The 17,842-nt window shown below is 37.0% G+C and overlaps 2 protein-coding genes across 3 annotated transcripts; one reads left to right on the top strand and one right to left on the bottom strand.

Moving 5' to 3' along the window:
- The first annotated feature begins 8,964 nt into the window (after positions 1–8,964).
- On the top strand, positions 8,965–11,545 carry pdzd11 (PDZ domain containing 11). The gene is made up of 6 exons (XM_056769015.1): positions 8,965–9,021; positions 9,376–9,478; positions 9,571–9,711; positions 9,784–9,882; positions 9,966–10,026; positions 10,261–11,545. The coding sequence occupies exons 2-6, from the start codon at positions 9,386–9,388 to the stop codon at positions 10,293–10,295; spliced, it is 429 nt and encodes a 142-aa protein (XP_056624993.1). The 5' UTR covers positions 8,965–9,021; positions 9,376–9,385; the 3' UTR covers positions 10,296–11,545.
- stard14 (START domain containing 14) lies at positions 11,546–17,814 on the bottom strand. 2 transcript variants are annotated; one of them, XM_056769009.1, is made up of 7 exons: positions 16,771–17,814; positions 16,414–16,598; positions 15,882–16,029; positions 15,451–15,554; positions 14,785–14,902; positions 14,625–14,677; positions 11,546–12,611 (listed from the first exon to the last, which is right to left on the bottom strand). In XM_056769009.1, exons 2-7 carry the CDS (start codon positions 16,594–16,596, stop codon positions 12,405–12,407), a joined length of 813 nt encoding a protein of 270 aa, XP_056624987.1. In that variant the 5' UTR covers positions 16,597–16,598; positions 16,771–17,814; the 3' UTR covers positions 11,546–12,404. The 2 variants fall into 2 exon arrangements, with proteins under 2 accessions (XP_056624987.1, XP_056624986.1); XM_056769008.1 differs by lacking the exon at positions 16,771–17,814 and having other exon boundaries at positions 16,414–16,764.
- Positions 17,815–17,842: the final 28 nt, after the last annotated feature.

Raw genomic sequence — 17,842 nt, 5'->3', positions numbered from 1 at the left:
ATAAGAGGAAAGTTGTCAACGCAACACATCTCTTCTCATCTCTGCTCAGGATTGTTAACAGTGAGATAGATACAATGAGATATACCATGACCCATGTAAACTTTATATTCTTTAGAAAACTGATTTTGTAACATTAAAAAGACAATTCCTGCAAATACTTGAAAGGAACATGTTAAATACTCTCTTTAATAATAAAAACATACAAAAACCTCCTTTCTCTATTCCTCCTAAACTTTGCAGAGCACTTCTCATATTATTGCCTCCCCAAGATGGATAGCATGTTTTCTTTCGAAAATATCCGCTGCATTGCTAAAACTGTCTTACTGACATGGCCGTTCTTACAAGTGCTTTGCCTGCTTAGAGGTCCATTTGCGAAAAACAAAAAAATCGGCAGCTTATGGCTGTCATTTTTATGATGTGAGCTTTAATGTGTAATGTTTAAATAAAAGGGGAAAGAGGGAAAAGAAAAATATAATTTCATAGGATACTAGCAAATATCTTTCCAACCTAAATTGTCTGAAAGCTTAAGTCTTTGAAATGCCTATATTTACTTTTTACATCATTATCCCCCTATAGTTTCTGTATAGACGTATGTTTACAATATTAGCATTAAGTAAATCCTCACAGACAAAAAAAGAAAAGTCAGGGCATTTTAAATGAAATTGGTCAGAAGGTGATTAAGCATAACATAATGAATTTCCTCTTGTGGTCCAATAAAGTATGTTAATTTCTGTGGGATCTATAAAACAGAATAGGCAAATATAAAAAACAGCTTATTTAAGTTTTGCAGATGTTTTGGCAATTAGGTAATAAAACGGCACCTGCATTCCACAAAGTTACACGATTAAACTAGATCAATAAATACAATGAACACAGCACATAACTTTGGATTAGTTTGCTGAGAAAGTACTGTGCGCACAAGGACGGTTTAACACAGCAGGATGCACACACAACCAATTCGGTCACATTAAATTCACTGTTAAGACTGGAATGACAGAACATCCAAACAAAAGTGTTGAACAGGTCACATAAGAATCAAGAACCTTTTTTGCACCACCATAGAATACGTGCATTTAACATGGTTTAATTTATAAAAAAATATCAAAAAGCAATGAATATAAAACTATCCAAGCAACAACAAGGTTCAGTGACAAAGACTGTCCTCCCATGCACATATTTGTAATTCATTTGTCTCAACAGTGTACTCCTCATGTGTCATTTTGCAGTGAATGAACTACCATTTTAAAGATCAAATGACATTCATGTCAAAACAAACTTGAATAAAATTCAATCCTGCAATCTGATGCATCAAGATTGAGTATACTTGAATATCAGGGCAGAAGCCAATACACATCACACTTTTGTTGAACCTGTCACTCATGTAGGCAACTCCTTTATTCAAGAATGCTCCTTAAAAAAATATGGAAAATAAGAAATAGGAGCGGAAGCACTGTATGCAAAACTGTATGTAAACCTGCACACAAATCAAATGGCCAGGTCAAGCCACGCTTCAATGTGACAGAAAATTCAGCCAGCAAATGGTCATTGTCACAACACTTTGGAGTTCATTTTCTTTATGATCTGCAGACTTTGGACTGTTGTGCATTATAATGGGTTGAATTGGACAACGCACACACAATAAAATAAAATAAGATGTTTTAGTGTAGTTTTGTGTGTTCATTCTGTTGGCAACAAGAGCTTGTAACCTAAGAAAATATCAACAACATCAAACCTTGATCCTAAGTTCAATGACTTCTTGTGACTTTAATTTCCTTTAGTAAATCCTAAAGTTATTAAAACAGTGATGGGGTAAATCTTGCCTAACACTGAAACAACAAGTGAAAAAATCTCTATAAAAGAGGCTGTAAATATTTGAAAATTGATGTAAAAATCGAAAAGATGTTAAACAAAATCAAACATTATTTTTCTTGTTCACACTTATTTCTCCCATTCATCTACCATTAGCAAACTCAAAATGTTTCCTTGAACTATTGTTTTCTAGTCTAATTCTCTAAGGATGCTCCAGTACGATTTTACATGCATTAACTTTCACAAGTACAAGCACACCTGACATTTCAGCTCAACGTTTATCTCAGTACAACATTAGATCTCATGCATTCAATTTACATTTGCACGGAGGTGCCTTACCTTGCTTAGAAGTAATACTAAATAAAACCACAACCAGTCTCGCAAAATCACAGCAATTTTGGACACTTATCCCAGTTCTTGGAGACGAAAACATGCTCAGACTCCTGTAGTCACGCGGAGTGAATATTAATGTCCCAGTAACAATGGCATTCCTCAGCGCTGCTCTATATTGAGCAGCACACCAATGAATTAAAAGCTGTCAATACCTCTAGTGTGCAACAGAGGGCGTCACAGAGTCGTATTTTCCGTTGAGGTACATTATGACATTTTATTTTAAATGTAATTATACTTTTTAAAATGTTATCATTTACCTATTTTAATATCGAATGCTACATTACATTGAAATAAACATTTACTTTTACTGTCGATTTTATAACTTTTAAAACACTTGAGTCGAAACGCCTGTTATTGGTTGATCAACATTATAAATGAAACTATTGTACCCTCGGTGTCAGAAACAGTTTAATATCTAAATAGCTTTTTAATGTCTTTGTTGAGTTGAGTAATGCACATGAAGGGACCGGTGCCGTGGCTTCACCTTACTTCAAATATAAATACTTTTTATGTGGTTTTGACAAATATTAATCCATTATTATTCAGCATTAATCTCCTTTCAATTGATGATTGAACCTTTTCTAATACAGAAAGCAGATAATAGTTAATGGTTTAAGTCTCTGGATGCTTGGGCTCTCTCTTCCTGCTAGGTCAGTGCGACTTTGAAAAGGGACTTCTTATCATCATGTTTGAAAACATCTTCGGTTAACACACACACTTCCCTTGAGGAAGTTGTGTATGTGTGATTGAATTGTTTCAAGATAGTGAGAAAGAGTGGAAAATCACGATAGACATAACGTCATGTTTTAATTCGTACTCCAGAATTGTTTGAAAGCTTTGCGTTTGTGTTTATCTATTGATTACCAATCATGTGAGCTTGATTTATGCAAGTAATGACGTAGTTAGTTGACTCTGTTAGTTTAAATACCTCTGCATTTTGGATGTAAGGCAGGTCGGCCTGTGGGACTCCTTGAGAGTGCTGAAGCTGACTTCTGCTGGCAAAACTACAAACAATTTTTCTTCACAAAATGGTATTCTATTAATTATTCCTGACTCGGAGTCTTCTTTTATCATAACTGGTCTACGGGTCTTTTACTGTAAATCCCCTACAGTAAATGGGGGAGAATCCGGCGGTCAATCATGGTGTCATCCCTGATCGACCAAACAAATGGGGCAGAAAGATTTCTTTTTGTTTTATTTTTGTAAGGGATGGTGGAAGAGCTTGAGAAGCAATGGGGAGTGATGTGCGCACCCAGACGTGGGTGAAGAGACCACCAAGGGTTGCAGGATACACAGCAGGTGGATTTTCATAAGGCTGTGGGGGTTTTGAGCCGCTGGGGTAAAATATACGTCTGTGCAAAACAGAGTACGAGTGGACAGGGGATTTTGCCAAAATAAATATTGGGTTCCGCACAGCCGTCTCGGCAGGGAAATTGCAAATTGGGCGGTCACATCACACGGGATTGGTTTAATTCCAAGTTTAATTCCACCTTTCTCATGGGTTTCAATGTTAAAGAAATGGCTTATGCACCGAGTAACAAAGCCGGCCTTGAAACAGATAAAGAAATGGAACCGAGCAGATGCTGTAAACAACTCTGCTCTGAAGCACTTGGTTGAAAGGAAATCTGTGATTTTATAAATATATATATATATGTTAGGGTTACAAATTCCAAGCTGTATGTGCTTATTCATGGATAAGTAAAAGGGGAGGTGTCCCGTTGTCCCTGGAGGGGGAAATAGTGGAAATAGCTAATAAACAAAATATTTATATATATTATTGGTATTAATGTGGACATGTGATCTGAGAGTATAGAAAACTGCTTATCAGTAGCTCTGTCCACATACCTAACATTTGATAATTCACTGGGAATAAAACGGCAAAGCATCTGCTGCTGTGATGAAGGGTGAAACAAACCTCCTCGATGTGATAGTGAGTTTTGAGTGCAGCCTGTCAGTGCATAGAGCCTGTGACTATCATGGATAGTTTTTAATAAAATAATTGTGGAATAATCTAAATGAACAAAAAATGTCTTATGGACAGAATTCTGTGTTGGTAAAATCACCATAATTCAAGTTGATACTTTGAAAAACCAAGAACACGATGGTCTACTTTGAAGAGATAAGATTGTGCTTGGCTGTGACAAAATTGTTCTTTTATCTCAAGCAGGCCCCCACCATGAAATCGGATAGAGAGATGGAGACTCATTATGAATGGAAATTAGTTATTCCTAAATTTCCTAATGTATGGGCAAACAACAAATTTGATTGACGAGTTGCAAAAATACGCCACATAGCATTCCAGGACCCATGCATGTTGCCAAACGTTGATACATTAAAAAAGTTCTATGCTCATCCCTTACCAAATGAACATTTAAGATGTAAATATTTAAGTATAATGTTCAATAGTTTTTTTATTCTTCAATTGTCTTGATTATTATACAGATGTTTTCATTGACTATGATGGTTCCTGAAATGCCTGTTTACTTTGGCAAACCCAAACAAAATGTTTTGTAGTGCAATATGAGAGAGACGTCATGGTATTTTGGCTGGTGGGATGGAGCGGAAACCAGTGTGCATGAGGTGATGATCCAATGACGGATAAGATTCTGCAGTGGCAGAGGAGGACAATCTAAGGCAGGGGTTCACCGCCACCTGGCACCTGCCCAATAAAGTAGGTGTAATCTGAAGGGAGAGGATGTGATGCTTCTTTTGGCCCAAGTGCATCAAATGGGGAGTAGTAAAAAATGACAGACCGCCTCCAAACTAAATCCACTCCAAGACAGTGCCAAGGATGTTCATCCCAGAAAGCAGGACTTGATAGTCATCGAAACAATTTTGGCAAAATGGTGGCAGGGAGATTGAAGGAGCCAGCATGGATAACAGAAACACGTGACCTTGCTTAACATACACAAAAGATATCTGCGTCAACACATCATATCAGCATATCATTTGTTTAAGAACACCTAGGAACAGTTAACATAGTTTGGCACATCCAGAGCTGGAAGTTAAGCTACATATGAAGATTTCCAAAACATGGTGGTGATCTGAGAAATAGTCTTTCATTGATTTTTGGAAAGGGTGTCGTCAATTGAATTCTCCTCCAAAACTAAAATCCCATTGGGTCAAGGTTTTAGGACACATTTGAAAATCAATTTCACAATACTTTTGCCTCCAAATGGGCTCCATTTTGATGATTGTTGATTTCTTTTCCAGATGTTTGGAGGCTTTTCCCTACGAAATTGCACAGCGATGATTCAACAACCAATTTATTGCTTGATGAAGTTTTTCCAGATTGTAGTTAAAAATTGACTCAGATCACATGGTATACAATTCACTGTTAGGATGGTGAAAAAATGTAAACTGAACATTTTCTTAATGCATTCTGTCTAGTTAACCAGTAGATACAAAAATCGCACATGTTGAGAACTGCCACTGCTTTAAAGCGTGTTGCTGTGGGGAAAATTGTGGAATGCGGATTTACCAAAGTTCTTTTTAAAATTAGATCCAGCCTTAACAAAACTTCTCCGATCATCCTCTTCTGAGGTAAGGATGAGACGCCACACGCGGTTGCCATAGGATGATCGTTTTTCAACACAAGTGAGCATCTGGCCAATTGGAAGATGCTCTGCAATAGTATCTTAAAGCACTGGATGTTTGATTAAGACATTCACGAAATAGAGTCTTTGTCAAACTTTCTGAAAAAGCCATAAAGCAAAGTGACAAGCCTGTTCTGGCTGATACAAGGAAGGGTGTAACGTTTAATTGTTTATGTCCAAGGTCCAAAAATTGATGGACCTTATCAAGTTAAATTAAAACCTAAAACATCTGTTCTCTTGGACAGAGGTGCACCTGGCACAATATAGATAATGGTAACAGACAAAACACATTGAAAAAGGTCACAACCAAGTAAATGCATTATAATTAAGACACATGAGTGTATTTCACATTTCACATCTGTTTGTTCCTTATTTTTGGTCTTCTATTAATCTGAATTTGGACACAGTCTCTTGTCAATAAAGTTGGCACACTCCTTAGTGACCTCACTAAACCGGACGTGGAGTATTGGACTCCACATTGGTCTTAAACGGGGGACTGAAGGGACCGGTGCCGTGGCTTCATCTTACTTCAAATATAAACACTTTTATGCGGTTTTGACAAATATTAATCAATTATTATTCAGCATTAATATATTTTAGATTGATGATTGAAACTTTTCTAATACAGAAAGTAGATAATAGTTAATGGTTTAAGTCTCTGGATGCTTGGGCTCTCTCTTCCTGCTAGGTCAGTGCGACTGTGAAAAGGGACTTCTCATCGACATGTTTGAAAACATCTTCGGGTAACACACACACTACCCTTGAGTAGGAAAGTATGAAAGAGTGGAAAATCATGATAGACATAACGTCATGTTCTAATTCGTATTATAGTGAATGCCTGGCATCTTTGATCTTCTCGGTCTCATGACTCCAGAATTGTTTGAAAGCTTTGCGTTTGTGTTTATCTATTGATTACCAATCATGTGAGCTTGATTTATGCAAGTTATGACGTAGTTAGTTGACTCTGTTAGTTTAAATACCTCTGCATTTTGGATGTAAGGCAGGTCGGCCTGTGGGACTTCTTGAGAGTGCTGAAGCTGACTTCTGCTGGCAAAACTACAAACTATTTTTCCTCACAAAATGGTATTCTATTAATTATTCCTGACTCTGAGTCTTCTTTTATCATAACTGGTCTACGGGTCTTTTACTGTAAATTACCTACACACTACTAAGACTATTTTATACTGTCTGAAAACAAAGGAATATTTTAACATATTTTAATTCGATGTGTCCATGCAAACAGGAAAAACGAAAACTGAGAGCATACAGTGTATCCTAGAATACAGAATGAAGATAATACTGTACTTCATTTGATAATTATTAAACAGCATATCTGTACTGAAACCTTATTCCAAATAAATGAGTCACTGAATAAAGAAATCATTAACCAGAGGTTTCAAAATGATTTGCAGCTCACTCTTGAGGCAACATGATAAAAAGCAATAAAATTATATAGACATTTATATTTATATGTTCATTCATGATATATAAACAGTAAAGTTTGATACAATTTGCTTCAAATGTCTGCTCATATAAAACATTTCAATAATCAGTCTGTTAATAAGTTATTGAATAAAACATTCAAATACACTAACTGATCTTAAGTTATTCCAGTGAATCTGTGTAATTATTGATTGATTTACACATTTTATGCTTCCTTAAAATGGTCTTGAAATGACACTTCCCCAAAAATGTACATCCTGTACTCATTTACTCACCTTCGAGTTCTTCCTAATCTTTACAAATGTCTTTGTTCTGATGAATTTTGCCCCTAATAACTACCATAGGAAAAAATACAATGCTAGTCAAAAGTGCCCCAGAACAGTTTGTTGTCCTACATTCTTCAAAATTTCTTTTTTGAGTTCAACAGAACACAATAAACTGATAAAGTAATATTTGTTACAATGGGAGTCAAAGGGGGGAAAGATTTGTTTGATTATAAGCGTTCTTCAAAGTACCTTTCTCTGTGTTCATCATAACATAGAAATGTATACAGATTTGGAACAACTCGAATATGAGTAAATGATGACACATTTCTTTTTTGAGTGTATCCTTTAAAGGAAATTTCATTACTGCTAGATTTTAAAATGATAAACACATGAAAACAAGCTGCTTAGTGGTTATGAAAGAAGCACTGTGAAGTCACCCAATAAAAACACTATAGAAGAGCTGCCAGAAAAGACAAGCTGACAAAAAAGTGCCAAAATAAACACAAAAAGGCCAAATAAACAAAAAAGACCACACAAACCGAGATGCACGGAGAACATCTGAAAGGGAAAAAAGGTATCAACACTTTCTTGAGTCCTCCAGAGAAACTGCATCTTTGAGAAGGCCATTTCTGAGAAATGTCAACATTAATTGAAGTCTGAATTTAACTAGAAGCCATATTACAAAACACGAAACATCTAATGTGATCTAAAAAGACATAGGATGATTCACTCCCACAATCTATTCATTAGCACTGCACTTTATCCCCCCACTAGCATGCACAACTTCATACACTGTCTTACTTACTGACTTCATACACTGTCTTACTTACTGACTTCATACACTGTCTTACTTACTGACTTCATACACTGTCTTACTGTAATACCACAATACGTACCAATCACTTTACACTACGCACATTGTGTGTACATTTGCTGCTGTGTTGTTGTAAATGATGTGTCATTCGGTGTATTATGGCCTAACAATACTACAAGAACTATCTTCTGTAATTCTGTAATTCTTTGTTACTTGTAATCTGTCATACTGCCATGTCAGTCTAAACTGCACCCAATTTTTTTATATATAAAGGGATAAAGGGTTTTGATGCAGCGTGTCGTTCTCACGATCTCGGTCAACAATGTTCCTGACACCAATGGGGTTAATAGCCTAAATATCTGATAAATATTAAATGCTCATGTTAATTAACATTATCATTTTTCATTATTGCAGGATTTTAATAACTTTCACTGATCTTTGGGCATTGACATTCAAAAGTTTAATTGTGTACAGCACTGCAAGACTGGATGAACAAGCTTGATTGCCTTCTAAGGCAATATCAGTTTTCTTTTTATTATTTTATGAGATGAAATAAAGATTCAATCGGGGTAGAGTTCATAAACGCAACCGACAGACTTCAGTTCAACGGCCATTGAACATTTATCTTGTCGACGTAAAAAAGGACGGATCACGTGATATCCGGGAGGGCGGGGCTAATGGTTGGCTCGAGGAGTTCATGGTGAGTTGACAGACAATGTCGAACATAATCATCCGTTGTTTTTATTTCTTTGTGTTACTTTTAACACGAACGTATCTATAACTTTAACATCTTCAGGCAAATGTTAGAGAATCTGTTGCTGTTGTTTTTTGGAGGCGCATTTTATGTTTGTTGTTGAGTGTTAGCAGCTTAGCATAAACATTTGCGATTTTATAGTTAAACTTTAGTCAACTTAAGGCTTATGACTGCGCTGTATATTATTTCCTAAAATATTTTATTAAAGTATGACATCATACCCTTAATCCAAACACAGCGCGGTAAATATGACAATGGTTAACGTTACATGTCATGTCACTGTCGTTTTCACGTGTAAAGCTAAAAAAACATGGACCAAAAGATCTCATATGATGATTATCAGCTGCCAGTAGTGTTTCTGCCATCCTATGAGAGCCCACCTGCATGGATTCCTCCCCAGGAGGTGAGTTACACTTAAACACTAGACTGTCTATCTTACACTTGTCACCTTTTACGATCTGATCAACCTTATGCCTATTATTCTCTCACAATCAGAGGATACATCACCCTGACTATAATAATGAGCTCACACACTTCCTGCCTCGCACCATAGTCTTAAAAAAGCCTCCAGGTGCACAACTGGGCTTCAATATTCGTGGTGGGAAAGCCTCGCAGCTCGGCATTTTTATTTCCAAAGTGAGTATTGTAGACATGTTTGTTATCTCTGGTGCTTTTCTTTATGACATAACTTGTCAAATCTATTGACAGGTAGTGCCAGATTCTGATGCGCATAGGGCAGGACTTCAAGAAGGTGATCAGGTGCTTTCTGTCAATGATGTGGATTTTCAGGACATAGAGCATTCAAAGGTAAGATGTGATATTTATCAGAATAAAAGGATTTAACGAGTTTTACTCATCCCTAAATGAAATGTGTATGATCTTTTTCTTAGGCTGTAGAAATTTTAAAGACCGCAAGAGAGATTTTGATGAAAGTCCGCTACTTTCCTTACAGTAAGTGTTCATCTTTCCTAACATACATACACACTATTGACTGTAGGATTCATGAATAAGGCAAAAGTGCTTCTGAACATGACAAAAGATTTCATCTATTAAGATTCTGATCAAAGCCTATCTAAAGCATTGTGGCAACATCAAGGTCACTCGTTTACACACTGATACAAAGTTTAACTTTGAATACACTGTAAATTGCTTCTGATGAATGTTTCTACTAAACCATCTTTCTAGATTACCAGAGGCAGAAGGAGAGGACTGTACACTAGGTGGCAGAGTTGAGCTGGACGAAGGAGTATGGTGACGCAGAGGATGTGTGAATAGAACATCCCCTGCATCATCTTCCTCCCACTAATACATTTTTCAGACAAAAACACTATTCAAAGGAATAATCTCCAAACTCTCAAGGACATGTCTGCCGACAGCAGTTTTTAAAATAATCCAGTTGTGATGTGTTTGAGACAAATTCTTCTACCTGTGTCAAGGCCACAGCACAGCCTAACAAATAGCTTGTCCAAGCAACACAACATTTTTTTTATAGATTTTATTTGATTTCATGGACAGTAAGGTTTTTTCGTGTGTGTCATGTATATGAAATGGTGAAAAGAAAGTTATATTTATTGATTGAAATAAGTGTATAGATCCATAGGACAAAGGGCACATTGTGAATTATGGTCTGCTAGTATTATCATCACTAATAGGCGGTTGTTGAATGAAGCTGTTAACAATAATGTTTTATATGTATTTAACAGTTGCATTACTGAAATGCAATACATCCTGCTGAAACAATGCTACTGACAGAATTGTAAATGTAGTTACTGAAAACCCTGCCATTCGTGTGCTGTAAAATAATTTCTGTGCTCTTATTTTCATTTGAATTAACATAAAAAGTCTAAATAGTTCCTGAATCTGGTTAAATTATGCCGGATTCAAAGGTCCAATATGTATTTCTTAGATGTATTGATAGAATGCATTATAATATACATAACTGTGTGTTCAGAGGTGTATAAAAACGTTACATTCTGAAGCGTTATGTTTTTATTACCTTAGAATGAGTTATTTCTATCTACATGCACAGCGGGTCCCCTTACATGAAATTCACCATGTTGTTTCTACAGTAGCCCTAAACAAACCACACTATAGAATCGTTTCTTAAATACTTTATCTCCTTCTGCAAAGAAGCAAACAACATGATGACATCTTAGTCCTGTGTGAGCCATCGTAGTGCTTCGAAAGGGAGGGGTGGGGTGAGCAGTTGGCTTTAATTCACAACTAAATTTCATACACTGGACCTTCAATGTTATCTCATAGATCTGGAAGCTGGGTGGTTATTATGTTAGGTAACATGCCTGTTATGTTAATATATGATATGAGTAAATACACCCCTGAAGACATTAGCATGTATCCTGGGCAAAATGCAAATGTACATTAAGCAGAAAATAAAATAACATTGTTCAGTGTCTGTAATAAAATAAAATTCTCCATTCTTATTGTGAGAAATAAACAGTCTCCACAAGCATTTCTGGATAATCATTTATTTAAAACTAATATATAAAACCATAATTCCCTTCAGTGAGCGAGGACTTCATATATGAAATTCAAGTTATCAACACCTCCATCCTCAGACACGTTGCTTGAACACAAATAAGAGTAACTTTTTCCTCTGCCTGTTACAGGCAAATGAATCGGCCTACAGCACTGAGGTAATACCGCTAGTGGGTCTCAGCTTTTATCATAGAACAGGTCATTTAACATGTTTTATCGTCTGGTTGCTTGTCAATCATTCATTCACACGCACAAGCCAATATCGACACTCCCCTTAAACACATACAGTATATACAAATACACACAAACAAAGAATGACATCACAAGGAACCTTTTCCCTGCTATGGAGATCTTTTAAACAATGCTTAAATAACACGTTGAACTATAATCTTAAAGAAATAAGCATCCTTTAAACTGAACTCCAACAATAGATAAATGTAGAATTAATTAAAATCATTCTGTATAAATAAGCAAAAAAAATATTTAAGAAACTCAACCACCTTCAAACGGCTTTTAACTTCAGAAACAGAACTTCATAGTATTTTCCTGTACAGGAAATTACTCTCATGATGTGCATGCTGCCGTAAGAAAATAGACATTTTAATCTATCTTGTGTGTGTTGCGAGTGCCAAATTCTGTGGTGAACAATTGAATATTTCAATTGCTTATCTCTTACATGTATCAACGTGAAGATGTATTTGTGCAGAACGCAACTGTAAACAATTGAGGAAAAAGCAGCCCATGTAAGTGGCATGAGATGTAACTGAACTGCCCCATGACATGGACCACATCAGGACAGCAGTTTAAAAGGCTGTTCTTTCTTTCACGGTCATCTAACTGCTGTCTTCATTCTCCTGAGTATCTCTGGACGTGCTCTCATCCACGTTCTCCAGCGAGTCTCCGCGCTGGATGGACAGTTTTGCGGGATCCATCATGGCCAGTTCGCTCTGTATGGGGTACAGCCATGGTTTGTAATCAGGATTGTGTTCCGCCTTCCACGCTGGGTACTTTTGGCCTGCCATATAAACGCTTCTTAAGACCTGTGGAATGAAAGACGAAAATTAGGGAGTGGCTAGGTATAAACGGAAGTGACACTGAGCTTTTTCTTTTGTCTTGTGTAATACGAGTTATGACACAGAATGCTGTTTTACCTCATTTTCAGGTTTTGCAATAACTATGAGCAACTAAAGCTATAGATAAACAGTGATTCTGGTTTCTGCCTGGGTCTTTTAAATTCTTAAGATCACACAGTGCAATTTTTTAGTCTGGTGTATACTCAGTAGAGCCACTGTATTTTTGGAAATGTAACCGGTAAATGCATACATAAATAGCGCATTCTATATCAGTATCATTGAATACCATAGTACCGTATGATAACCTCTCTATGCCATGGTACTGCTACAGGGTTTGGAAAGTAAATTCATATAGTTTAGCCTGCACAAGTCATCCTCTTGAAAATTTGCCATTTAGATGATTTTATGTAAAAATTGGTTATCATTTGGCAGTCTATTCAAATATCTGTCGAGGAAATATAGATATTAATTATAGTTCATTAATCAGGCAGGAAAATGGAAAGTCAAACAAATTGCATTGTGGGATACAGAATTCTATGCAGAAATATGCAAAGACAAGCTTAACTTGCATCGGTTTCAATAGCCCCCTTATATCTGACAGACATCAATTTTATCTCTGCATTTTCATCTGCAAGACATCTGGCAGATGCTGTTTTCTCATCTGCCCTAGATCTCCGAAACGTCAAATGTCATATAGACCTCTAGAAGATGTCTGTAAGATGTGTATGATTTAGAAATGGCTGTACAACAGATCTTTTGAAGATGTTTAGCAGACTTACAGATGTACCTGTGCAGACATACACAAATTCATTAGACGTACACGCCTGGCACGAAGTTAACTTCCGTTCTGTGTTTGGTATATAACAATTAATTTTTATTGTATATTAATGCTATCCAGTTCATTTTAAATACTCAACGATTATTTGTTCTTTGCAGAAGTCTACCGGAAGTGAAGTTCGGGCCACATAACGTTTGTTCCTCCTGTTGCCACTGAAACTGCCTACAGCGCTTATGCACTCATGGCGTCGCAAGTCCTTTGCTGAACCCTGAATCTCTGCTCAACAATTCCCGGTCACCTCAATGCTGTCCTCTCCAAATAAAATATAACTTAAAAAATATTGTAAATATTGAATAATGCTTCTATACTGTAGCAAAGAACGAGTCGTGAGAATTCTGAACATAACTGCCCCAGTACAGCTTGACAGTGTAGACAATATGACTGACTTAGAACTAATTTGATTAAGTTGTTTAAAAGACAATTATTAATAAAAGTGTTAATTAATAGTGAATGACACATAAGGAATGAAGCATGAACTTGTTATCAGTGTGCCCTTTGGACAGAGATACAGTCTGGTAATACAGCAAACAGCCCAACCAGAAGGGTGGACTAAGATTTCTGACTGCAAAATATATTAAGCAGTAAGCACAACACTATTTTTCGATATTGTCAAATGAACATGCATCCCTTCCAAACTTAGATACCATAAACAATCTCAACCCAAAGCAGATCTCTAATACAGATCCTATAAATCATAAAACACAAACCAGTGCTCAATCATACTTAATTCTCAAAATAATGAGAAAACACCTAATAAACCAACAGAACGCTCTATTCTACAAGCACTAAAATCCTATTGTGTTTCCAACAAATGTAAAATGTGTCTGCTGTGTCATAAACTTTATCACCAATGACTAATGAAACAAAAGACATTCAATAGGAGACTTGAAGCAACGCACTTTCCTATGTGTTGTAAGTCGTCATGAAGTCATGCAGCCTACAGGCAGAACAAGATAAACAAGTTTTACTTTGGCACAGCAAGTGTTGCGTGAGCGTCCTCTGTACAAGCTCCTCCAGTTGGTTACCATGGTAACAACTGTGATTTTACAAGCCTTGAGATTCTCATCCTCAAAGTCCTGCACTAGCACCTATAACACATCTTAAAAATCTACTGGGACACGAAACTCATTTACAGTACTTACTTTTGGAGCTAGAACCTGTGACGCCTTGTTGACCACCCATCTTGGAAGAGACCCTAAAAATGAAAGGTTAAAGGTTAATACAAACACCAGCAAAGCTAGATTCTTACTGGACAAAAGTAAAATGTGCGAATATCTGAAAAGAATGCAATTGAATTTCTACCTCTGGGATCAGCTTGCGAGAGGTATGTGAAAACGCAGCTGTTCTTTCCGGTTGGTTTGATCAGGTAACCCGTAAGAAGGGACACCGCCCTCACCAAATCCTTTCTTGGAGGATAATTCTAAAATGAATAAAAGCTGACATGTAAGTAAAAGATATGATAGTATTGTATCATGTCAACCAATATTTATATTACTTGCAATTAAGTTGCACGAAATTTAGCGCCATCTAACAGTGAGTTTGTGAATTGCAACCAACGGCTCACTCCCCCCTCCCCCCCCCCCCTCTTTCGAAGCACTGAGGTGGCTGACATAGAATTTAAGTGGTTCACATTTTCGCTTATTTGCCGAATGAGATAAAATATTTATTTGCATCAGTTTCGTCTGTTTAGGACTACTGTTGGGAAAACATGGTGAATTCCATACTAGGGGATCTGCAGCTCATTCTAAACTAAAAACAATACGCTTCATTATGTAGCGACTATAAACACCTATGAAGACCAAGTTATATATATTATATTGCATTTCTGTCAATAAATCTTCCATAAATTACAAACAGCACCTTCAAGCCAAAATGAATGATTGTTAGCTTTATGTGTATGCAATAAAACAATGTCATAAAATTCAGAAATGATTCACATGAGAATAACGGAAGATAATAAAAACGTACCGGATGCTTCACTGAGAAGTTAAAAATCACATACTCGTCTTCGGACGCCTGCCATGACCGCAAGGTCACGACATCCCTGTTCTTCAGCGGTTTTGGACACATCCCTGTGAGAAAACGCATGAGCAAAGGTCAACAAACATCTTCAACAGACCCTCGAGCAGACGGCCCATAAATGAACGGTCATTACGTGTCTGAGGAAAGAGGAATGCTACCATGCTGCTGACTACTTTTCTACAGGCCCAAGAGCTTATCTACAATACAGCCTCAAGGCACGCCACAAGCTTCTGATACTTTCTAAGCTTTGCCTGTTTGGTATCACAACTGAAAGTACGACAAAGGAATCAAGAAAGCAACTGGACTGATCATGCACTTATATAAAAAAAAAATCTTGAGTGATTCTTGAGAGGAATAAGCTCGGAGTCTTAACTTACATGAAAAGTAGCCCACGTCAGAATTGGCACCCAAGCGAGCAATGTCAAAACTCTCCAGCATTGTTGGGTCCCACGTCTTGCGATACAGGCTGTCGTGAAGCACGTCATACATGGTAGCAGCGGATACATCGTCTATGGTTATTCTACACTGTGTGGGAAACAATATCAGAATCAGTGTGGTTATGACCGCTGTGAACACGCAAACACACCAGTTTCCATGCTCACAACAATAAAAGGTAAACCAGTAAATGACACTATTTAAATGTTGAAAAGTAAAAAATGTACACTGGAAGACAACATGTAACAATGTAAAGACTATCAAAATACATTGTTTCATTTTAGGGACTTTGGGGTTTTCAGGCTGAGACACCAGTTGGCAGTCTAACTACAGTAAACCAGTTGGAGATCACCTGCCATGCTTGGAGTCCAACTTTAAATACATAAACCATTCAACCATCTTAGTTTGGATCAAGTTGTCATACATATATCCTAGTTCGATCAATCCATGTATAATCCTGTACCATTAGCTCACCTTGATTTTGTGGATTTTGGAGTTGTTGCCTTTGTTCCCTTGAGAAGATACTGGGGCCACCTCGACCCAAACCTCCATCCCATTCTTATCATACTTGCTGAGCCAGTTTTCCGTAGACAAACACTGTCTCTTAAACTCATTGAACATGGACTCATCCGGAATAATTCCCGATCCGCGAGACATGTCTAGAAAAACAATTGACCCAAATGAGAAACAAAGCAAGAACACGGACCGTCCAAAAGAAGATCGTCCTGAAACTAGGTAGAGATCTTTCTGTTCGCGGAGGACGAGACGCGGTTATTATAGCGACAGATTAACATTTCAAGACCGACAGGATTCTTGTCCAAAATTCCTCACCTGTCGTCAGCTCGTGGAAAAAAAAGCGTCACGAGTTACTTCCGGAAGTAACACAGGTGTATCGCAAAACCGCAACGGAGAGAGCTGAGCGAGTGCGGTGTGGACAACAGTGATTTAGCGCAATGACATCATCGTGATTTATACCCACAGTCTTAAAGCGACTCAAGTGAGACCTGTTGGCAAACTGGCACTTTCTTGGGTGTGTCGCACCGCCCATATTGATTGGTCATTCGGGTGTCTAGTGTTGGGACTCGCGGATTAATTTGCATTAATGATTCTTAGCGGACTGCGTACGAGAACCCCGCCTTCTGTTCACTGACCGAAACCCATTGATACGTGTGCTGAAACCCTTACATGACATCCTCCAGCGTGCTTGTGCTGTGTGTCATGACTGAAAAAAGGGCTTTAATGGCTGATTACTTTCTTTATGATGTATGAGTACCAAAAGTGAGGAAAACTTCGAAAAGAGTGTGTAATAGTTAAGGCCATTAAACGGTTCTTTACACTTATGGTTAAAAATGATAAACTTCTTCATTTGTTCACCCTCGTCCATACAAGGAAGTCAATGGGCTCCTAATGTCATTTGGTTACCAATGTTCTTGAAAATTTATGTTGTGCAAAAGCCCCCAAATAATTGTGCTGTAAATAAATACATGAAATAACCTACTTTGGAGAAAAATGTCATACATTTTTGGAAATATATAATTTGGGATGAACTATTCCTTTATAATTTATAGATACAATTACAATTGTGCCACAAACCTTGGGCCAATTTAATGAAGATATTAAGGGCTTGGAATAAATAGAAACTCCCTAAATATTGTTGAGAACTGGACAAGCTAAAAAAATGAATCCCAAAAGGGGTAACTTATAATGAAGATGCCAGAATAAATGTTTTGATTTTTTTTGGATTTTTACAAGATTTATAATATACAATATTCCTATAGTTACATTTAAGTTACCATTAAAATGTGGAAAAATATATTTAGAATAATGTATGTGCGGTAGGTAGTGCATAAATTGGAATACTTCAAGTTACAAAATTCCTATATTTACATTTGTGTTATGCCAT

Source organism: Triplophysa dalaica, chromosome 16, assembly GCF_015846415.1.
Source record: "Triplophysa dalaica isolate WHDGS20190420 chromosome 16, ASM1584641v1, whole genome shotgun sequence".
In the NCBI taxonomy this organism is placed as follows: domain Eukaryota; kingdom Metazoa; phylum Chordata; class Actinopteri; order Cypriniformes; family Nemacheilidae; genus Triplophysa; species Triplophysa dalaica.
This window is presented reverse-complemented; position numbering and strand designations above follow the sequence as displayed.